General features: G+C 42.5%; 1 protein-coding gene across 2 annotated transcripts in view; it reads right to left on the reverse strand.

Annotated features, from left to right (window-relative positions):
* Positions 1–24,119, reverse strand: part of ITPRID1 (ITPR interacting domain containing 1) — a 181,095-nt gene that overhangs the window by 96,523 nt on the left and 60,453 nt on the right. For both annotated transcript variants that reach the window (XM_040353275.1, XM_040353276.1), the window contains exons 4-6: positions 20,809–20,850; positions 19,002–19,053; positions 8,586–8,666 (exon numbers count right to left, since the gene is read on the reverse strand). In XM_040353275.1, coding sequence (XP_040209209.1) covers positions 8,586–8,666; positions 19,002–19,053; positions 20,809–20,850 — 175 coding nt within the window. The remainder of the gene's footprint in view (positions 1–8,585; positions 8,667–19,001; positions 19,054–20,808; positions 20,851–24,119) is intronic.

Consider the following 24,119-nt stretch of genomic DNA (forward strand, 5'->3'; position numbering starts at 1 on the left):
TATTTTTACCTGCTTTAAAAAAAAAAAGAAGAAAGAAATCCATGAGAGAGCCAGAGAGGGGCCGGGCTGCAATGGTGAGAGAGGGGGTGCAATGGTAAGAGAGGGGGGGTGCAATGGTGAGAGAAAGAGAGGGGTGCCATTATGAGAGAAAGAGGGTGCAACCATGAGAGAGAGAGAAAGAAAGAGGGGAGTGCAACGGTGAGAGAGAGAGAGAGCAACGGTGAGAGAGAGAGAGAGGGTGAAACGGTGAGAGAGAGAGAGAGAGGGTGAAACGGTGAGAGAGAGAGAGGGTGAAACGGTGAGAGAGAGAGAGAGAGAGAGAGAGAGAGAGAGAGAGAGAGAGGGTGAAACGGTGAGAGAGAGAGAGAGAGAGGGTGAAACGGTGAGAGAGAGAGAGAGAGAGGGTGAAACGGTGAGAGAGAGAGGGTGAAACGGTGAGAGAGAGAGAGAGAGAGAGAGAGGGTGAAACGGTGAGAGAGAGAGAGAGAGAGAGAGAGAGAGGGTGAAACGGTGAGAGAGAGAGAGAGAGAGAGAGGGTGAAACGGTGAGAGAGAGAGAGAGAGAGAGAGAGAGAGAGAGGGGGTGAAACGGTGAGAGAGAGAGAGAGAGAGAGAGAGGGTGAAACGGTGAGAGAGAGGGTGAAACGGTGAGAGAGAGAGGGTGAAACGGTGAGAGAGAGAGGGTGAAACGGTGAGAGAGAGAGAGAGAGAGGGTGAAACGGTGAGAGAGAGAGAGAGAGAGAGAGAGGGTGAAACGGTGAGAGAGAGAGAGAGAGAGAGGGTGAAACGGTGAGAGAGAGAGAGAGAGAGAGAGGGTGAAACGGTGAGAGAGAGAGAGAGAGAGAGAGAGAGGGGGTGAAACGGTGAGAGAGAGAGAGAGAGAGAGAGAGAGGGTGAAACGGTGAGAGAGAGGGTGAAACGGTGAGAGAGAGAGGGTGAAACGGTGAGAGAGAGAGGGTGAAACGGTGAGAGAGAGAGGGTGAAACGGTGAGAGAGAGAGGGTGAAACGGTGAGAGAGAGAGAGGGTGAAACGGTGAGAGAGAGAGAGGGTGAAACGGTGAGAGAGAGAGAGGGTGAAACGGTGAGAGAGAGAGAGAGAGAGTGAAACGGTGAGAGAGAGAGAGGGTGAAACGGTGAGAGAGAGAGAGAGGGTGAAACGGTGAGAGAGAGAGAGAGAGAGAGAGAGAGAGAGAGGGTGAAACGGTGAGAGAGAGAGAGGGTGAAACGGTGAGAGAGAGAGAGAGAGTGAAACGGTGAGAGAGAGAGAGGGTGAAACGGTGAGAGAGAGAGAGAGGGTGAAACGGTGAGAGAGAGAGAGAGAGAGAGAGAGGGTGAAACGGTGAGAGAGAGAGAGAGAGAGAGAGAGAGAGAGAGGGTGAAACGGTGAGAGAGAGAGAGGGTGAAACGGTGAGAGAGAGAGAGAGAGAGAGAGAGAGAGAGAGAGAGAGAGAGAGAGAGAGAGAGAGAGAAACGGTGAGAGAGAGAGAGAGAGAGAGAGAGAGAGAGAGAGAGAGGCTGCCTCGGTGAGAGAGAGAGAGGGTGCATCGGTGAGAGAGAGTGCATCGGTGAGAGAGAGAGAGGGTGCATCGGTGAGAGAGAGTGCATCGGTGAGAGAGAGAGAGGGTGCATCGGTGAGAGAGAGAGAGGGTGCATCGGTGAGAGAGAGAGGGTGCATCGGTGAGAGAGAGAGAGAGAGGGTGCATCGGAGAGAGAGAGAGAGAGACAGGGTGCATCGGTGAGAGAGAGAGAGGGGGTGCATCGGAGAGAGAGAGAGAGACAGGGTGCATCGGTGAGAGAGGGTGCAACGGTGAGAGAGGGCGCAACGGTGAGAGAGGGGGTAGCAAAAGTGACGGAGAGAGGGGGGTGCACCATGCAATGGTGAGAGAGTCTGAGAGATTCTCACCATTGCATGGTGCGCACCCCCCTCTCTGTCGCCTTTGCTGCCCCTGCAAATTGTAATCTGTATAATAATCTCTCTCTCTCACCATAGCATGGTGTCCCCCCCCCCCTGAGATAATTATACAGATTACAATTTGCAGGGGTAGCAATGGTGACAGAGAGGGGGGGGGGGGCACCATGCTATGCCTGGGGAGAGAGAAAGAGAGAGATTGCACTGAAGCCGCCGAGGAGCTCGGCGGGACGAGAGCTCCCATAGAACAACGAGGAAATAGAGAACATGTTCTCTATTTCCTCGCCGAGCTCCTCGTCGGCTTCCTCGGCCGAAAGTGTACACACGACCAGTTTCCTCGGCAGAATTCAGCCAGAAACTCGGTCGGAAGCTGAATTCTGCCGAGGAAACTGGTCGTGTGTACGGGGCCTGACTCTTTACTTCCCAGCACCAGCACCAACTTAGTGCTGCTTAATAACAGCTATATACGTAACATATCAATTATGTTTTTTTGTGAACCTTAGTTAATGTTAGGAGGTTGATTTACTAAAACAGGAGAATGCAAAATCTGCTGCAGCTCTGCATAGAAAGCAATCAGCTTCTAGGTATTTTTCTTTTTGTCAAAGCTTAAAGTTAGAAGCTGATTGGCTACCATACAAAGATGCTCTAGATTTTGCACTCTAGTTTTAGTAAGTCAACCCCTAAATATAAAAAAAAAACATGCAAATATATATTTATTAATCATAAATATATATATTGGGAGATAAGTTCATGGGAGTCACCTTTTCTGGAAAAAAAGGCCAGCGTGCAGGCAATTTCTTTAAAGTCTGGTGGGTTGCCAGGTTTATTTAGCAGAGGTTTGCAAAATAATGAAAACAAAACAAAACAAAACAAAAAAAAATCCTTGCTGTCCGGCGCTAAACTATACAGTAGTCTCCTCCCTATACGTTGTGGGGCTGGTCCCTGACGCCCACAAAACTTCTGGGAAAGCAAACCTTCTTTTCGAGTCCAAACAGAGCTCTTTCTCAGATTCTCTTCCGAGTCTCATGCCAGAGCTACACCTGTGCTCTCTTCCTGCTCATTTTAAAGTCCACCTGAGCGTGGACTCAAGTGGACCACAACATCCAGACCGGAACCAAGCCTGCCACAGAGGGTGAAAAAACCCGGGCTGAATTCCGCTTCACTCTCTTGCAACAGAATGCATTCAAGGTGAAATATATTGATTATCCACTAACTCACCTCGCCTACAGTAGGTGACCGCGATATTGTGTCAATCCCGCTCCCTTTCTTGGTGAGATTGACCACCTACAAGCCCCGTCGCGGGAGCCAGCGCCCGCTTACTAGCGGCGGCGCAGCCCGCTCTTCTTTGCCGTCTTCTTTTCTTCTTATGTTAACGCAACGCTTCCTCCCACTGTAATGCCGGGTGCGCGGCTCGCACCAATTTATATAGGCCTCTTATGACGTCACAGTCCCATCATGCTCAGCGGGTCCCGTACTGTACCATCACAATATATATATATATATATATATATATATATATATATATATATATATATATATATATAGTGCTCAGCATAAATGGAGTACACCCCCACAGATTTGTAAAAAAAAACGTTATTATCTTTTCATCAACTTTTTCTATGGGACACTATGCTACAAAATATTCCCACAAATGCAGGCCATTGATCACAACCAATATTTGTTAATTGGCACACACACAAAAATCGTTTTCCTAACAAATTAATTCAAGACCATGTTGCAAAATATGAATACACCCCCCAAAAAAAAAAAAAAGTCTTATGCCTCGTACACTCTCGCTCGGAATTTCCAACGGGAAAAAGTCAGTTTGGGACCCCAATGGGAAAAAAGAGAGCTGGTTCTCTTTTTTTTTGCCAGCGGGGTTGTCAGTTTTCCAAAACTGCAAGGAAGCATACACACGGCCGAGATTTCCGACCAAAAGCTCTCCTCGCAGTTATCCTGTCGGAAAACCTGGCCGTGTGTATGGGGCATTAGGAGCAAAGCTAAATTTTAGAGCAAAATAATCCTAATTAACAAGAATTCAACTCCAGGTAAGTCTAATTCTTCCCTTTCCATTTTATTCTGTCAGCAATGGCACCACATGGGAGAGAAATGTCACAAGGCCTGAGAAAGAAAATAATTTATTTACACAAGAAAGACTACAAGAAGATCAGCAAAGCTTTACTTATCAGTACAGAAATTTGACAAGGATGAAACTGTAACTATCTCACAGAGACACCCAGGCTGTGCACGGAAGTTAAAGCGTTAGTAAATGATTTTTTTTCCCCTTTAAAATAACAAACATGTGATACTTACCTCCACTGTGCAGTTCGTTTTGCACAGAGTGTCCCCGATCCACGTCTTTTGGGGTCCCTCGGTGGTTGTCTCTGTCCCCCCCCCCAATTACTGACCACAGTCATGCGGGGGTTCGCATCGTGGTGAGTAATTGCGGGTAATCCCGTGATACAGCGAGCGGCCATAGCCGCTCACTGTATCACTCGGCCCCACCCCTCGGCGCGCCGCGTCACTGGATGTGATTGACAGCAGCGCCAGCCAATGGCTGCGCTGCTCTCAATCCATCTGCTCTAGCCAATCAGCGGCGAAGAGGATCTCGGGACCGTGCGGGACTTTCGAGGGGTCAGGTAGGTATACTGGGGGCTCGGGGGGGGGGCGGCATTATGAGATGTTTTTTCACATTAATGCATAGATTGCATTAAGGTGAACATTTTTTTTTACTTTACAACTCCTTTAACACCTTGACAGGAGCGTATTCTGATGAGAAGGGTTGAAGAAAACCATCATGCAAGTTCACTGCAGTTTGCTAAAGAAGTAGAAAGCCAAACTGCAGTGGAATGGCATGCATGGGTGTTGTCCAGGAAGGAAGCCTCTCCTAAAGCCCATGCACAAAAAAGCCTGCCTAGAATTTGCGAGGGCCCATGCTGAAAAAGAAGACTACCGGGAATCCTGTACTTTGGAATGATGAGAGGAAGATAAATGTATTTTGGAACATATGGCTTCAAAACAGTTTGGTGTCGCAAAAGGTGAGGAGTACAAAGAAAAATGCATGGTGCCTACAGTGAAATATGGTAGTGGCAGTGTCCTTCTGTGGGGCTGCATGAGTGCTGGCGGTGTCGGGGAGCTGCATTTCATTGATGATATCATGAATTCACAAATGTACTAATCTATATTGAAAAAGAAGATGCTACCATCACTCTATGCCCTTGGTCGTGCACTTTTTCAATATGACAATAATTTAAAACACACGTCCAAAGCCACTGTTGCATTTCTGAAGAAAAAACAGGGTGAAAGTGATTCAGTGGCCAAGTACGTCTCCTGATCTGAACCCAATCAAATTCCTATGGGGAATTCTGAAGAGACAAGTTGAGCATCACTCTCCATTCAGCATCCAGGCCCTAAAAGAGGTTGTTCTTGAAGAATGAAAAAAGATGGATGTTTTAATATGTTGCCAACTTGTTCATTCCATGCCTACCAGACTTGGCGCTGTCCTTAAAAATCATGGAGGTCATACAAAATACTAGATGTAGTAGTTTTTGTTGTGGGGTGTATTCATTTTTGCATCAACTAATTTGAGTAAAACTGAAGATTTTGTAATCTAAGTTTTATCATTAACATTATTTTTATGTAATGAGCTAAACGTTCTATAAAACTCAGTTTTATAAAAATTTTGGAAATTGTTCTTGGTTTCATTGAGATATTGAGATATTGAGTCTTCATTTTCAAAATGGGTGTACTTATTTATGCTGTTATGCTGAGAGCATTGTGTGTATATATGTATATATATATATATATATATATATATATATATATATATATATATATATATACACACAGTACAGACCAAAAGTTTGGACACTCCTCCTCATTCAAAGAGTTTTCTTTATTTTCATGACTATGAAAATTGTAGATTCACACTGAAGGCATCAAAACGATGAATTAACACATGTGGAATTATACATAACAAAAAAGTGTGAAACTTCTGAAAATACATTTCATATGAGACTGTAGGCCACACACACACCAGCACCCATCTTACCAACTTATTCTAACTAATAAATAGAAACATACACCAATCAATCTTTTTGGCAAATATAATGGCCGCGGTACCTTTATTGGTTTTAAAACATCATAAACAAAACCACTTTATTTATTAAACTCATTTATTTAATAAACACCAGCATCCTACCCAGTTATCTTAAACTCGGGCAGACAGTTACCATCAATTTATTAAACAACAAAAACCCCCGGATACCGGGGTGACCCATACCACATAATAGGTACGCGCGACTGGGGAGGGGGGGAGGGAGCACTTCGCCTGTTGATCTGGTCCAGGGGGAAGAGGATGAGCCCCACAGCAGCTGTTCTTTTATAGGCCTACCTGAGGGCTTCCAGTATCTTCCCTGGATTACTATTGGGTCAAGCACACCTGTAAGTTAAACTGTACATAATTAAACACCTAGCTATCGCTTAATAACTACAGGTGTGCTGGCCACACTCTCAAGCAGGAGGGCCCCGATTAGTGCCCTCCTTTTACATTCTAGGTTCTTCAAAGTAGCCACCTTTTTTCTGTGTGAATCAGGCCTTCATGGTAGAATACCTGCTAGGAAACCACTGCTGAAGAAAGGCAACAAGCAGAAGAGACTTGTTTGGGCTAAAGAACACAAGGAATGGACATTAGACCAGTGGAAATCTGTGTTTTGGTCTGAGGAGTCCAAACTTGAGATCTTTGGTTCCAACCCCCGTGTCTTTGTGCGACGCAGAAAAGGTGAACGGATGGACTCTACATGCCTGGTTCCCACCGTGAAGCATGGAGGAGGAGGTGTGATGGTGTGGGGGTGCTTTGCTGGTGACACTGTTAGGGATTTAATCAAAATTGAAGGCATACTGAACCAGCATGGCTACCACAGAATCTTGCAGCGGCATGCTATTCCATCCGGTTTGCGTTTAGTTGGACCATCATTTATTTTTCAACAAGACAATGACCCCAAACACACCTCCAGGCTGTGTAAGGGCTATTTGACCAAAAAGGAGAGTGATGGGGTGCTGCGCCAGGTGACTACCTCTTGAAGCTCATCAAGAGAATGCCAAGAGTGTGCCAAGCAGTAATCAAAGCAAAAGGTGGCTACTTTGAAGAACCTAGAATATGAAATATATTTTCAGTTGTTTCACACTTTTTTGTTATGTATAATTCCACATGTGTTAATTCATAGTTTTGATGCCTTCAGTGTGAATCTACAATTTTCATAGTCATGAAAATAAAGAAAACTCTTTGAATGAGAAGGTGTGTCCAAACTTTTGGTCTGTACTGTGTGTGTATATATATATATATATATATATATATATATATATATATATATATATATATATACATACAGTGGGGATCGAAAGTTTGGGCACCCCAGTTAAAAATTTGTATTAATGTGCATAACGAAGCAAAGGAAAGATGGAAAAATCTCCAACAGGCATCAAATTACAGATTAGACATTCTTATAATATGTCAAAAAAAGTTAGATTTTATTTCCATCATTTACACTTTCAAAATTACAGAAAACAAAAAAATGGCGTCTGCAAAAGTTTGGGCACCCTGCAGAGTTAATATCTTGTACTGCCCCCTTTGGCAAGTATCACAGCTTGTAAACGCTTTTTGTAGCCAGCCAAGAGTCTTTCAATTCTTGTTTGAGGTATATTTGCCCATTCTTCCTTACAAAAGTCTTCCAGTTCTTTGAGATTTCTGGGCTGTCTGTCACGCACTGCTCTTTTAAGGTCTATCCATAGATTTTCAATTATGTTGAGGTCAGGAGATTGTGAAGGCCATGGCAAAACCTTTAGTTTACGCCTCTTGATGTAATCCCACAACTCCAGTGTCTGCCAGATCTTTCTGGAGGGATCGTGCAGTCAAACGTGGTTTTTGAATTGCTTTTCTCACAATCCTGCAAGCTGTTCTGTCTGATATTTTTCTTGGTCTTCCAGATCTTGCTTTAACTTTCACTGTTCCTGATGACTGCCATTTTTTAATTACATTCCGAACAGAGGATATTGACATCTGAAAACGCTTTGCTATCTTATTATAGCCTTCTCCAGCTTTGTGAGCGTCAACTATTTTCAGTTTTCTAGACAACTGCTTAGAAGAACCCATGGTGCTGATTGTTGGGGCAAGGTCAGATGAGTCTGGGCATTTAAAACCTTTGAGATTGACATCACCTGGTCTTCCCAGACGATGATTGAGAACAATCCATGACACTGGCAGGTCTCAGCTTTGCAAAGGGGGCAGTGCATGCTATAAATTCTGCAGGGTGCCCAAACATTTGCAGACGCCATTTTTTTGTTTTCTGTAATTTTGAAAGTGTAAATGATGGAAATAAAATCTAACTTTTTTTGACATATTATAAGAATGTCTAATCTGTAATTTGATGCCTTTTGGAGATTTTTCCATCTTTCCTTGGCTTCGTTATGCACATTAATACAAATTTTTACCCGGGGTGCCCAAACTTTCGATCCCCACTGTATACACACACACATATATACACACACACATATATATATTTATATGTTTTTAATATACATATAAATTGTCTTGTTGTGACATGGACCATGTATTCAAAATAATAAAAACAAATTCTATATAAGAGTACATTTTATTGGTAAAGTGTTCTGTAACCAACCTTGTAGGAGCGGATGTAGCAGGTTTTTCACCTCCATCCCATTTGGCTGTGGGAGGTGCTTCCATATATAAATGCAGAGAGCTGGACATGGGAAATACACAAGATTATATTACTATATCAACTCAACTCAACATTGTAATTATTCAGCTGGACAATTCTATTCATTTTGGCTTAGTTTCCTTCCTAAATTAGAGCAAGAAATAGTAAATTGGAACAAAAAAAAACACAATACGTTTGCTGCAACCCACATAGCCTTACTTTGGAAAACAAAATATGGTAGCATATTGTAGGTGCAAGAATAAAGGTGTTAGGTGTTAGCAAATGCTAATTATACTGCAAATGAGACAGAAGGTATTCTGTTTTATGACAGATGGTGAATCAGCTGCTAACCTTCAGGGAACACAGCTTCTTCAGCCATGACTTTCAAAATATATTATTTCTGAAATAATGTGTTCCTTTTTGAGCAATGTACAGTCCCGATCACACTGCCTAGGTGGTCACATTACAGAATACATCATTGATTAAGCAACTGTTCACCTGCTTTGGTTATTATCTGGGCGTTGCTTAGAGGAAAATACTGAACATAATTTTCTTTAGATTGGCCTTGAAAAGTGACAAAACAGTTAATTGCATGTCTATAAAAAATAGGAAAACTTGAGTGTGTTTAATGAGCTATCAAGAGTTTCTGGTCATTAATTAGTCACAAAAGCCAGCACTTGTAATACAAACAATGTTTCTGTATCAGCTTTTAGGTAAGCCATTACAAATATGCTCCAGCCCTTTATGTTTGTCTTTCAAAACTATTCTTGGGAAATCATTTTCCTATGTCTACAGATCTACAGATCGTGACGACTGGGAGTTTTTTATTGTCTGATTATTATTTGATTCAATGCAGTTCTACGTAATGTTTTAAGGAAGAGATTAGCAGCATCACAACTTTATATTATTCTGGGCTTAATAATAACATTGGTTTGTCATACAGTGAGGGTATTTCCTTCTAGGGAAGCGTCTGGGAAAAAAGGCAACGTTTATAGTGAGATCAAGTAAGCACACATTTCAGTTATTGTAGGGGCAGATCCACAAAGGAAGTACGCCGGCGTATCTAGTGATACGCTGGCGTACTTTCAAATTTCCTGCGTCGTATCTTTGTTTTGAATCCTCAAAACAAGATACAGCGGCATCTGGGTTAGATCCGACAGGCGTACGTCTTCGGACGCCTTCGGATCTTAGATTCAATTCTTCGGCCTCTGCTAGGTGGCGTTCCCGTCGTAATCCGCGTTGAGTATGCAAATAAGCTATTTCCGACGATCCACGAACGTACGCGCGGCCGTCGCATTTGTTTACGTCGTTTCCGTTCGGCTTTTTCCGGCGGATAGTTAAAGTGGCGTACTCAATGTTAAGTATGGCCGTCGTTCCCGCGTCTAATTTTGAAAATTTTACGTCGTTTGCGTAAGTCGTCCGTGAATGGGGCTGGACGCCATTTACGTTGAAAACAATGACGTCCTTGCAACGTCATTTAGCGCAATGCATGGCGGGAAATTTTAGGGACGGCGCATGCGCAGTTCGTTTTGCGCGGGGACGCGCTTCATTTAAATGAAACACGCCCCCTACTCGCCACATTTGAATTCCGCGCCCTTACGTCGCGAGAGATACACTACGTTGCCGTAACCTACGGCGCAAATTCGTTGTGGATTTGAAACAAAGCCAAGATCTGCCCCGTACTGTTTAACCCTTTAAGTCATTGATGTCTAGATACTCAGGTCAAATTTATCATTGTCCGCATTTGTTGGTTAAATCTGCAATAATTCTATGAATAGTAGAAGATATACAGTGCAAGGCTTTTATTTGGTAGCTCTTATCACAAATTTTTTTTTTTGTATTATACTGTAAGCTGAAAACTGCAAAAATGTAAAAAAATTGATAAAAAAAAAGTAAATGATTGATATGTTTTATTAATTTAATATTAATTACATCATTAAAAATAAGGCACCACAGCCTGAAGGTGACAGTGTTCTTCTGCAGACTGAAAGGCTTTATGTCTGTTAATGAGACTTCCAGAGTGCCATAGTGAAGATATGACCAGGAACCATGCTGATTGGTTCACAATTTTCAGTGGCAGCTGGTATTGAGAGCCACCAGCTGCAGTAAACGTGGGATAGAGGCTCTCAAAGAGATAATGTTAAAAACCTTTCCCCAGGGGCATCCTGCTGGGGGATATTTAGATATAATTGGTGAGTGGGAAAGGGTTACTTGCAGCATACTGTCTCTAATATTTTTGGTACAACACTGAAATAATAACTCACATAGTTACCCATTGAAAAGGCACAATACTTCCCCTTTAATAAGTGTCCTGTGTAATGCCCTATGGAATTAGCACACAACTTCACAGAGGGTCAGTAAAAGGACAAAAGTATTAGAATTCCCTGAAGTGGTTGCCATGTATCATTTATCTGCTTCATGCATTTCCAATAACAATGAAACTTCAAAGGCAGGTTTGAAGGTAACTGGTGGAGATTAGACATGTGCACACTGAAATATTTTGTTTCGGAATTTCGTTTTCGTCCGAAAAATAAATGTATTTAGTTACTCCCGAAATTTGTTTTTATTTATTTTGTTTTTCGTTAGAAATTGCATTAGTCCGAAAACCTGTATTAATTAAGGTTGAATCTGTCATTGAAGGCTTATGGTGTCTGTCGAATGTTCAAAGAAGATTCGACGGAGCAGCGAAACTGTACGACACATTTTCAGTCTAATGTTCCGCCTACAAGCTAGCTATAGTAGAATTCTAATGTTGTATGACTAGAAATAATTATATTTATTAATTATTACTACTAGTCAACCAACATTAGAATTTTTCTATTGCCTATGGGCCGAGCATTTGACCGGAAATGTACGATTGCAGCGTTGTGCAGTTTAGCTGCTCCGTCGAATCTTCTTAGAACTTTTGACAGACACCATAAGCCTTCAATGACAGATTTGACGTTTGTATGTTTTTCGATGCTTTGTCGAATCTTCGTCGTTCATGTTGAATTATCAAGTTAGTTCTAGCTATTTTACTGCTCCTCCTCTTTGGTTACAATAAGCCAATAACATTCATCATCATTATTATTTTTATTTTACTTACCCCACCCAGCAGTGAACTTTTCTCTCTATGATGTCGAATCTTTTCTCTCTATAATGTCGAATCTTTTCTCTCTATAATGTCGAATCTTTTCTCTCTATAATGTCAAAGCTTTTCTGTCTATAATGTCGAATCTTTTCTCTCTATAATGTTGAATCTTTTCTCTCTAAAATGTCGAAGCTTTTCTCTCTATAATGTTGAATCTTTTCTCTCTATAATGTTGAATCTTTTCTCTCTATAATGTCGAATCTTTTCTCTCTATGTAGAATAATCTTGGACTGATAGATTTAGGGTTAGGCACATTCGACCACAGGTTTGATAGACACAGATTGTTATTGTCAGCGTCATGTCGAATCTCCTATCTATATCGAAATGTTGTTGCCACGAAAATGAAAATAAAGCATTTATGTTGGATCTTTTGTTTTTCGTATTCTGCGCTTTCGTTTTCGGTTGTTAAAACGATAACGAAAATACCTGAAATCTGGACGAAAATGCATTTGGACGAAAACGAATGCACATGTCTAGTGGAGATTGTTTTTTTAATATCAGGTTTTTCTTTGTAAGGCCTCATACACACCATTAGATTTTCTGCAGATTTTTGTCTTGAGATTTACCAAAACCATATAATATGAGGTCAAACCTTAAACATTTCAATTTGTTTGCAATCAGGCAGGCTCTTGCACTATATGGTTTTGGTAAATCTCAAGACAAAAATCTGCAGAAAATGTGTATGGGGTCTTAGGCCTCGTACAGACGAGAGGATATCCGCTGGAAACGGTCCGACGGACCGTTTCCAGCGGATAAATCCTCTGGCGGATTTTGATCTGATGGCTGTACACACCATCAGATCAAAATCTGACGTGGCCGCGCCGTCGCCGCGACGATGACGCGGCGACGTGCGCGACCCTGGAAGGTAAATACTTCCACGCATGCGTCGAATCAATACGACGCATGCGAGGGATGGGAGCGGACGGACTGATCCGGTGAGTCTGTACAGACGACCGGATAAGTCCGGCGGACTGGATTTCAGCGGATAGATTTCTTAGCATGCTAAGAAATTTTTATCCGCTGGGAATCCGTCGGCTGGATTTTTATCCGCTGGGAAATGTCCGCTCGGAGGTACACACGACCGGATCTATCTGCTGGAACTGATCCGCGGATCAATCCCAGCGGATAGATCCGGTCGTGTGTACGGGGCCTTAGAGAGGCAGAAAAAATAATATTTCCAATCGGGTGCTTCAATTTTTCTATCAAATGATGTTGGTTGGGAGCGACAGGGCCACCTAATGAGTTAATTTCATCCCATTCGTTAGGAACCAACTGAAATTTTAACAGTGTATGGGCAGCTTTAATAAATGCTCTTATGGTGAGAAAATATATAAATGTAGCTAATGCTAGAATCACTTTATGTTCAAATAAAAGTTTCCTACAATAAAAAAAAAAAAGGAAAAACCTCTCCTGCTGCCTGCACTGCCGAATTTCACACTAATGCAGAGAAATCACCCCTGAAATGTCTTCGGAAACCAACAGTTCTGAGAGTGCCAATCGCTTTAATAAGCACTAAGTTTAGATAGATAAAAAATAGGAAAAAATATGTATATATAAATTATATAAGTGATAAACACTGTCATAACCGTAAGAGACTCCTTAGAGTGCTGACCTCCTGGTCCACCACTCTGCTCAGTAGTTCTGACCTCTACATCACTACAGTGTTCTGTAATGATGTAAGGGTTGGTAGGAGAAACCACTGAGTGCAGTGGGGGACCAGGAGATTAACACTCTCATAGTTGCTTAAAGTGTTAGGGTTGGGTTAAATGTTAGGGGTTAGGGTTTGACTGAGTTAAAAAGGTGTCATGGTTTAAGACATTATTTTAGGGTTTAAGGTATCTGTAATGGGTTGGAGCTTAATTAAAGGGTTACATGCTAGGTGTCAGCAAATGTGTTTTAGGAATTGTATTCATTATTTTAGGATTTACATACATTTTGGGACGTGAGAAGCAGGGCTGTGGAGTCGGTAGATAAATGTTTTCGACTCCTAAATGTTCCGACAATCTAAATTTAGTAGGAGTCGGAGTTGGAGTCGGTGCATTGTTTGCTGACTCCGACTCCAGGTACTCAAAATTTCCTCCCATTCCGACTCCAGGTACCCTAAATTTCCTCCGTCTCCACAGCCCTGGTGAGAAGGGGCAAAGTAGTGGGGGATTATTTATTGATAGGAATACTTGGTATCATAGGGACACCATCATTTAGGTGAACTGAAAGAGGCCTGCACTGAAAACTAACAGCACTGAGCTGTCGGTTCCAAGAACTAAATTGTCAGAGGTTTTACAATATACAGTACAATATTAGTGCCCCTCTACATATAAAGCTGCATAGGAATTTGTGAGCCGTAACAAGCATTTTTATTTTTAACATCTCTCCAGCCATTAAAAATGATATAATCCCTAGTTTAAAGTACTTAGTCTGGATTGATAAAGAATAGGAAAAAATATTAAAGTGTCAGATATCTGTACGTACAATAACTACATATCATGCAGTCTAAAAAAATATTAAATCTCCTGGATTAGTGGGATGTAACTGAATATAAATAAAAAGTAATTTTCAGGCATGTGACCAGTTACTGTTCATTATTACAACAGTCATTTATTCTAAGGTGTATCCTAATAGGGTAGTATTGTGTATATTCTATAGGGCAACGTATTCTGCTATTAAAGACAGAACATATTTTCACAGGATGTATTTATAGAAAATGTTCTCATGAATTTTGCATATCTTTTGCATTACCCTGTATACATCAGTGTTGTAACTTTTTTACAGGTTACTAACTTATTCACTGATCTGGGGATTAAATTACAAATACACAACTGGGCTGATTTCTTAAGGGAGCTGAGAATTCTCACACACTAAATTGTGTTAATAGTTTTCTCATTTATTTATTATGTGCAGATAATATAAGTAAAGGGAAATTCGCTTTTCATGTGATTGGATAATTTAAGTAAATATTTGCATAGTGTAATGTAATGTATTCTCAAATTCATTATTTAAATCAGCCGCTGTGTATGTTTTAATCAAACTTGGTTAGACTTTGATGACACAAAGGACTGATGCATTTTATTTGCATCCACCATATCTTGCACTTTGTTGCACAAACTGCAGAGCATGTAGCTAAGGCAGCCTATAGATGATTCTTGAGGTTAAATGAAAAAGAAAGACTTAAATTCCCAATCCACACATTTAAGGTGGATGGGGCAAGCCTCCCTGCCGTGCCTTTGTATTCTGACAGCGGGGTCAGAATACACTGATCAGCGCCGCCGGCTATAGCCGACAGAGCTGATTGAGCAGACATTTTCCAACAGGGGAATGGTACAGAAGCCGATTGGTAGATTGACTTCTGTACAACCACCCTGCCCATACATGAATCAAAATTGTTGCCGGTCCCTGCTGAACCAGCTAAATTTTGATTGCCCGCTTAAGATGCTGCCAGTTACATATAAAAAAATCACAAGCTGTGAATTGTACATCATCGATGCTTAGCAAGTGCTAAAGTCGTTTTGCCTTAGTTAGGGTTACAATTTGTAAACCACCTGGAAATTAACATCCACTTGCCAAAGGCTGGCCATACGTTATACAATTTTCCTTTATGCCCTGTACACGCGATCGGTCCATCCGATGAAAACGGTCTGATGGATTGTTTTCATTGGTTAACTGATGAAGCTGACTGATGGTCAGTCCTGCCTACACACCATCAGTTAAAAAACTTATCGTGTCAGAACGCGGTGACGTAAAACACAACGACGTGCTGTAAAAAATGAAGTTCAATGCTTCCAAGCATGCGTCGACTTGATTCTGAGCATGCATGGATTTTTAACCGATGGTTGTGCCTACAGACGATCGTTTTTTTACTATCGGTTAGGAATCCATCGGTTAAATTTAAAACAATTTTTTTTTTTCTAACCGATGGATAAATAACCGATGGCGCACACACACGATCGGTTTGGACTGATGAAAACAGTCCATCAGACCGTTCTCATCGGTTTAACCGATCGTGTGTACGCGGCCTTAGATTTAACTATACAGTATAATATGAGGTAAAACCTAAACAATTTCAATCAGGCAGGCCCTCCATACAGTATCTCACAAAAGTGAGTACACCCCTCACATTTTTGTAAATATTGTAGTATATCTTTTCATGTGACAATACTGAAGAAATTGCACGTTTGCTACAATGTAAAGTAGTGAGTGTACAGCTTGTATACATTGTGTAAATTTGCTGTCCCCTCCAAATAACTCAACACACAACCATTAATGTCTAACAAAAGTGAGTACACCCCTAAGTGACAATGTCCAAATTGGGCCCAAAGTGTCAATATTTTGTGTGGCCACCATTATTTCACAGCACTGCCTTAACACTCTTGGGCATGGAGTTCTCCAGAGCTTCACAGGTTGCCACTGGAGTCCTCTTCCACTCCTCCATGACGACGCCTCAAAGCTGTTGGATATTAGAGACCTTGCGCTCCTCCACCTTCCGTTTGAGGATGCCCCACGAATGCTAAATAGGGTTTAGGTCTGGAGACATGCTTGGCCAGTCCATCACCTTTACCCTCAGCTTCGTTAGCAAGGCAGTGGTCGTCTTGGAGGTGTGTTGGGGTTGTTATCATGTTGGAATACTGTCCTGCGGCCCAGTCTCTGAAGGAAGGGGATCATGCTCTGCTTCAGTATATCACAGTGCATGTTCATGGTTCCCTCAATGAAATGTAGCTCTCCAGCACTCAGTTTCAGGGTCCTGGCAATCTTCTTATAGCCTAGGCCATCTTTATGTAGAGCAATAATTCTTTTTTTTCTGATCCTTTAGAAAGTTCTTTGCCATGAGGTGTCATGTTGAACTTCCAGTGATTAGTATGAGAGAGTGAGAACCATAACACCAAATTTAACACACCTACTCCCCATTCACACATTGTAACACTAACGAGTCACATGACATTGGGGAGGGAACATGGCTAATTAGGCCTATTTTGGTAGTTTTTACTTAGGGGTGTACTCACTTTAGCTGCCAGCAGTTTGGACTGTAATGGCTGTGTGTTGAGTTATTTTGAGGGGAAAGCAAATTTACACTGTTATACAAGCTGTACACTCACTACTTTACATTGTAGCAAAGTGTCATCTCTTCAGTGTTGTCACATGAAAAGATATAATACACTATTTACAAAAATGTTAGAGGTGTACTAACTTTTGTTAGATATTGTATGCTTAAATCTGGTGTAACAGCGGGGGGGTGGGGGGGGGGGGGGGGTCATACGTACCTTCCATGGACCTGGCAGAGACTCTACTGACACATTTAAATTGTATTTTGATCATTTTTTTGCATGAGTACTGTTGTTCGGTCATGAATAGTCTAATGTCATGAGATAAGTGAACCGAAGCAGCCTGTTCTTATAGCCCACCCAACAAGCTTTTCTTGTATGGCAAGTCACATGCTGGAAAGTCAGAGACTTCCACTTATAGATTGAATGCCTTTAGTTCACATCATTATCACCAACAACAGAAATGGTTCCAATTGAACCAATTTATTACAACACAGTTCATGTAAAATTATCCTTCCAGGAATGTACATAGTGAAGAAGTCATGGTTTCTTTTTCTTGTTTTGGGCATTTAAAGCTTTAAAAAATATTCTGCTATGTAATTAGTTGGAAATACATCTTTAGTTAGCGATAAATAACACAAAGGGCAGAGGAAAACAAATGCGTTGCTCATGTTATGCAAGCTCTTTGGCTCAATTCATTAGGAATGGTACCCCAATAAGATTTGCAATGCACCACATCACATGGTTACACACTACTGTGCGTTGTGGTAATGCATGCATGTTTTTGGTGCATTAAGAAGATTGTTCAAATGAATGGGCTGCCCTACTGCAACACAATGCACATGCACCTTAATTCAACGCACAATAACAATCGAGCCTACAAACAATGTTAACAGTCGAGAAAATATTAAATCCGTTACAAACCCTTGTACCAAAAATATATTCTATTGCAGTTTATCAGTTGTTACATGTGATGGCTGCATTTGTTTCCTTATTTTAAGGAATTTTTACTAGGCATGTGCAAAAGGGAAAATTTAGTTTCGTTTCATTTTAATTCGTTATTTAATTAATTTCATTAAGTTAGGTTTGTTACATGTGTTAAATTCGTTTTTGGAATTCGTTCGTTTTCGACCGAATTTAGAAAAATCCGGTCGAATTCGAAAATATTTCGACCGGATTCAAAAACAAATAGTCTCTTTTCGAATATAATTTGTTTTCGAATTCGATTCGAAAATATTTTTTTTTTTTTCGAATTCCGATCGAATTTCGTCCGCGGGTTTTCGATTCGCCCCCCCCCAGTCATCCCCCTCCCCCTACAGTTAGAACACAATGCAGGGATACATTTAACCCCTTCCTCACCCCCTAGTGTTAACCCCTTCAATGCCAGTCACATTTATACTGTAATTAGTGCATATTTATAGCACTGATCGCAGTATAAATGTGAATGGCGCCAAAAATGTGTCAAAAGTGTCCGATGTGTCCGCCATAACGTCACAGTCCCAATAAAAATCGCAGATCACCGCCAATTCTAGTAAAAAAATAAAATAATAAAAAATAATAAATTATGTCCCCTATTTTGTAGGCGCTATAACTTTTGCGCAAACCAGTCGCTTATTGCGATTTTTTTTTTTTACTAAAAATATGTAGAAGAATACGTTTCGGCCTAAACTGAGAAAAAAAATGTGTTTTTTTTTTTAAATTGGGATATTTATTATAGCAACAATATTGTATTTTTTTCAAAATTGTCGCTCTTTTTTGTTTATAGCGCAAATAATAAAAACCGCACAGGCGATCAAATACCACCAAAAGAAAGCTCTATTTGTGGGGAAAAAAGGACGTCAATTTTGTTTGGGAGCCACGTCGCACGACCGCGCAATTGTTAGTTAAAGCGACGCAGTGCCGGCAGCTGAAATTTTACCTGGGCAGGAGGGGGGTATATGTGCCCAGTAAGCAAGTGGTTAAACAAGAGCAGTTCCAATCCTAAATGTTATTCTTTATTGTGCCCCTGGGCTGCCAGATACATATTGGTATAGGTGCCTGGGTACATATTTGTGTCTGTATTTTATCTGGATACAAACAACCTTGGCAATAGAATTTAAAAAAAGTAATAACGTAGATATACTTCTATAGTCAGTTTACTGTTGTGTACAAGCTAGTCTCCTTAAAAAATACCTAATTGCACAGTGAACATTGAGAAAATACAAGTGAGCTTGCCTCATATAATCCTTGACAGATAGTTTGGTCATCCCCATTTTGCACGCCAAGCCTAAACAATAAAAAGAAAAAAAGGACAATAAAAAGAAAAGAAAGGTTGAATGGAAATAAACGAAGATCACATGGTGCATTTATACAGTGCTGTTTACATAACCAAAGGCATGTATTTGTATATATAGACAGTACTTTTATTTTACTGTGGTAATGGAATGTTAAAATGACTAATATAGTACCATAATTATATGGAAACATTTCCATAGAGGTTATTTTTTGTCAGTGTGCAGGAAAATAGGCACAGCACATTCTGTCTTATATGACCAGTGTGTCATAACTATCATTCATCCTGGGTGACGATAAGGAACATTGAGTGATTCACATTGAAAACATCAAAGCAGGAATAAGCATTCAGTCTATGGAATAGCAGTATAGCCATATAGACCAAGGGTTGGGACGTAGTCCAATAACTGGAGACATTATATTTACAGCTTTAAAATTACATATAAAAACATTATTGTATATTATTGTGATTATTTTGTATAGATCACTTTTTTTTTTTTAGTCCATGTACAGTGCCTTAAAAATGTATTTTTACCCCTTGCAATTTTCCACATTTAGTTATGTTACAACCAAAAACGTAATTGTATTTCATTGGGTTTTTATTCTTTATGTATTCTTCATTTTAATCAGGACTACTAAGTGTGTTTAGTTTAAACTAGACTTCAAACTTTCAAAACAAGGGTCCAGTTTACTGTCCTTCAGACTATAGGGGGGCCAGATTGTGACCAGCAGGATTAAAAAAAATTTGCATCAGTGGGAGTAAATAGTGCCCCATCTTTGGTATTAGGTGGAGGAATAGTGCCCCATTGTTGGTGTCAATGGGAGAACTGGCATCCCATTATTGATGTCAGTGGCAGGAGTTTTTGACATCAGAATGCAGAATAGTGTCTCATATCAGTGAGGTGAATAGTACCCCATGGGCCGGCGTAAGCCCGCCTAATTCAAGCTAGGCTGGTAGGGGGCGTGTTGTATGGTAATGTATCGTGACCCCACGTAAATGATGCACCTAACGAACGGCGCATGCGTGCGCATGCTCAGTATCACGTCGAATTTTCTCCCTAACTTACGCCGGCTCAATGTTTAGTCGACGTGAACGTAACCTACGCCCATTCACGGACGACTTACGCAAACGACGTAAAATACGACGCTGTTCCGACGTTTCCGACATCCATACCTAACATGACTTACCCCTGTTTTATGAGGGGTAAAGTTACGCCGGTCGGACGCCTTACGTAAACAGCGTATTTTAATACGCCGGGCTTAAGAACGTTCGTGAATCGGCGTATCTAGCTCATTTGCATATTCAATGCGGAAATCAACGGAAGCGCCACCTAGCGGCCAGCGTAAATATGCACGTAAGATACGACGGTGTAAGAGACTTACGTCAGTCGTATCTTAGACAAATTCTGGCGTATCTGATTCTTCGAATCAGGCGCTGAGATACGACGCCTCGCATTCAGACTTACGACGGCGTATCTGGAGATACGCAAAGGTGAATTTGGGCCCTGGTTTACACTAATTTGATATGTATTTGTTTCAGTATAATAGTCGTATCTACAGACACATAACAGAAGCTTATTCAATAAATAATAAAGAACATTGCAGAGTGCAGTAACCCATAGCAAATAATTATACCTATTTTTCATACTTGGTTACTTTAATAAAAATGAGAATATCATTGGTTTTGGGTTACTATATTTTGCATGCTGTATTTTGCAGTGCTCTGCTCAACAGACTGATAGTCTCTTACCTTTCTCAGAATAGTTTTGACTGATATTATCTGTAGTTAACCCTGCAAAGGAAATTATACCAAAAGGTAATATGTACTGTAAGGTATATGATGTACTGTATATACAATCTTTTGTTATTTTTACATCACTATGTTTTCTTAACATGCTTTATAAACCCAGAGTGCTTCAAACAAGATCAGTTCCATAATAATATAGTCTACACCTAGGGGTAGATTCACAGACAAGATACGACGGCATATCTCCGATACGTCGTCGTATCTCTGAGTCCGGCCGGTCGTATCTATGCGCCTGATTCATAGAATCAGTTACGCATTGATTTCTATTAGATCCGACCGGCGTAAGTCTCCTACGCCGTCAGATCGTAACTGCATTTTTCCACTGACCGCTAGGGGCGTGTATGCTGATTTACGCGTCAAAATATGTAAATCAGCAAGATACGCAAATTCACGAACGTACGCCCGGCCGACGCAGTACATTTACGCCGTTTACGTTAGGCTTTTCCCGGCGTATAGTTACCCCTGCTATATGGTGGCGTAAGTGCGGCGTACCAATGTTAAGTATGGCCGTCGTTCCAGCGTAGAATTTTGAATTTTTACCCTAATTTCTTGTCCCCCATCCCTTTCTCTAGCCGTCTTTCTTGTTCTTTCTTTTAATCTTTCTCTCCCTTTTTCTTTGTTCCTCCCTCTCTTCTCCTCTCCCTTCCATGTATTCTCTATTTTTATTCCTTCTCTTGCTCCTTGGTGGGGGGAATAGAACATCCCAGGTTTCGGTGACCACTGGCAAATCATTATTTGACCCCCCGAGGGGGTCCCGACCCCAGGTTGAGAACCACTGCTCTAGGGGGAGGGAGCTGGTGTGAAGGGTGGAAACTGAATGCATCAATTTATTATTTGTAATTTGAATGAAGAACAGGATGATATATTTAGTTTGTACGAGGGTGATCTATCGACTCTATTTTTTGTATATGTTAATGAGATTTGGTTTCCTGTATAAATGAAAAAGTGAAAAATAAAGAAATTGAAAAAAATAAAACCATGCCCACTTCTTACTATGGTGCACTAAGCAAACTGCATTTGTTTTAAATCAAACAAGAAAAGCCTGCATGTAATACTAAATCCAATATTATATACAGTAGGTGCACGCGATATTGTGTCAATCTCGCTCCCTTTCTCGGCGAGATTGAGCACCTACGAGCCCCATCGCGGGAGCCAGCGCCGAGCTGGCTTGCCGCGATAGAGACAGAGCCGTCATAGAAGCGACGGGAGATCCGACTTGGATTCCCGCCAATTCTACACGTGTGCGGCGTTTGTTATGAATCCTGAGGGGGAAGTCCCCGCCGGATTTTAAATAAAAATACGGCATGGGTTCCCCCCTCAGGAGCATACCGGGCCCTTAAGTCTGTTATGGGTTGTAAGGAGAGCCCCCCCCTACAATCCATACCAGACCCGTATCCAAAGCACGCTACCCGGCCGGCCAGGAAAGGAGTGGGGACGAGCGAGCGCCCCCCCCTCCTGAGCCGTACCAGGCTGCATGCCCTCAACATGGGGGGGTTGGGTGCTCTGGGGCAGGGGGGCGCACTGCGGGGCCCCCCCACCCCAGAGCACCCTGTCCCCATGTTGATGAGGACAGGGCCCCTTCCCGACAACCCTGGTCGTTGGTTGTCGGGGTATGCGGGCGGGAGGCTTATCGGAATCTGGGAGCCCCCTTTAATAAGAGGGCCCCCAGATACCGGCCCCCCACCCTAAGTGAATGGATATGGGATACATCGTACCCCTACCCATTCACCTGGAGGAAAAATGTTAAAGTCAATAAACACAACACAAGAGTTTTTAAAATAATTTATTAGTCTGCTCCGGAGGCCGCCCCCTGTCTTCTTTAGCTCTGTTTACCAGGGGGGGCTTCTTCTTTGACGTCTTCGGGTGGGGGCCGCTCTTCGCCGCCGTCCGGTTCTCTTCCACCGCCGGGGGGGTCGCTTTTATAAAAGCGCCCACTCCTCGGCGGGTTTCCTCCGACGTCTTTGGCGGGGGGTGGTGTGCTTCTTCTTCCGCTATCCGGGGGGTCTTCTTCGGCTATCCGGGGGGTCTTCTTCACTCTCCGGGGGTCTTCTTCTATGCTCGCCGCTCTCCGCTGTTGACTCGGCGCACCCCGGTTCTTCCTCCAGCTGTCCGGTGCCTTCTCCTTCAGCGCTGAACGTCTATCTTCTTCTTCCGTGCTGTGACGTATTCTTCTTCTTTCGGGCTGTGACGTCATCTTCTTCACTTCTCCAGATGTTGACACGTCGCCTCTTCTCACTGAAATGACGGATGCTCGGCTTGCATCGGATTTATATAGACCTCACAGTCCCATCATGCTCTGTACCTACCCATGTGATACCTACCCACCTGGGTAGGTATCACATGGGTATCACATGGGTAGGTACCAGAGCATGATGGGATTGTGAGGTCTATATAAATCCGATGCAAACCGCGCACCCGTCATTGCAGCGAGGAAAGGCGACGTGTCAACATCGGGAGAAGAAGAGAAGTGAAGAACATGACGTCACAGCACGGAAGAAGAACTCACAGCACGGAAGAAGAAGAAGACGTACAGCACGGAAGAAGAAGGCACCAGACATCGAGAGGAAGAACCGGGGTGCTCCGAGTCAACACCGGAGAGCGGCGAACATAGAAGGAGACCCCCGGATAGCGGAGAAGACCCGTCGGGATAGCGGAAGAAGAAAAAAGCGACCCCCCCCCGGCGGTGGAAGAGAACCAGACGGCGGCCCCCACCCACCCGAAGACGTCAAAGAAGAAGCTCCCCCTGGTAAAAGAGCTAATAAAGAAGACAGGGGGAGCCTTCGGAGCAGAAAAATAAATTATTTTAAAAACCCTTGTGTGGTGTGTTTATTAACTTTGACATTTTTCCTACAGGTGAATGGTTAGGGGTACGATGTACCCCATATCCATTCACTTAGGGTGGGGGGCCGGTATCTGGGGGCCCCCTTATTAAAGAGGGCTCCCAGATTCCGATAAGCCTCCCGCCCGCATACCCCGACAACCAATGGCCAGGGTTGTCGGGAAGGGGCCCTGTCCTCATCAACATGGGGACAGGGTGCTCTGAGGTGGGGGGGCCGCAGTGCGCCCCCCTGCCCCAGAGCACCCAACCCCCCCATGTTGAGGGCATGCAGCCTGGTACGGCTCAGGAGGGGGGGGGCGCTCGCTCGTCCCCACTCCCTTTCTGGCCGGCTGGTTAGCGTGCTTTGGATACGGGTCTGGTATGGATTGTAGGGGGACCTCCTACGCCGTTTTTTCGGCGTAGGGGGGCTCTCCTT

The sequence above is a fragment of the Rana temporaria genome, chromosome 5, assembly GCF_905171775.1.
Source record: "Rana temporaria chromosome 5, aRanTem1.1, whole genome shotgun sequence".
In the NCBI taxonomy this organism is placed as follows: domain Eukaryota; kingdom Metazoa; phylum Chordata; class Amphibia; order Anura; family Ranidae; genus Rana; species Rana temporaria.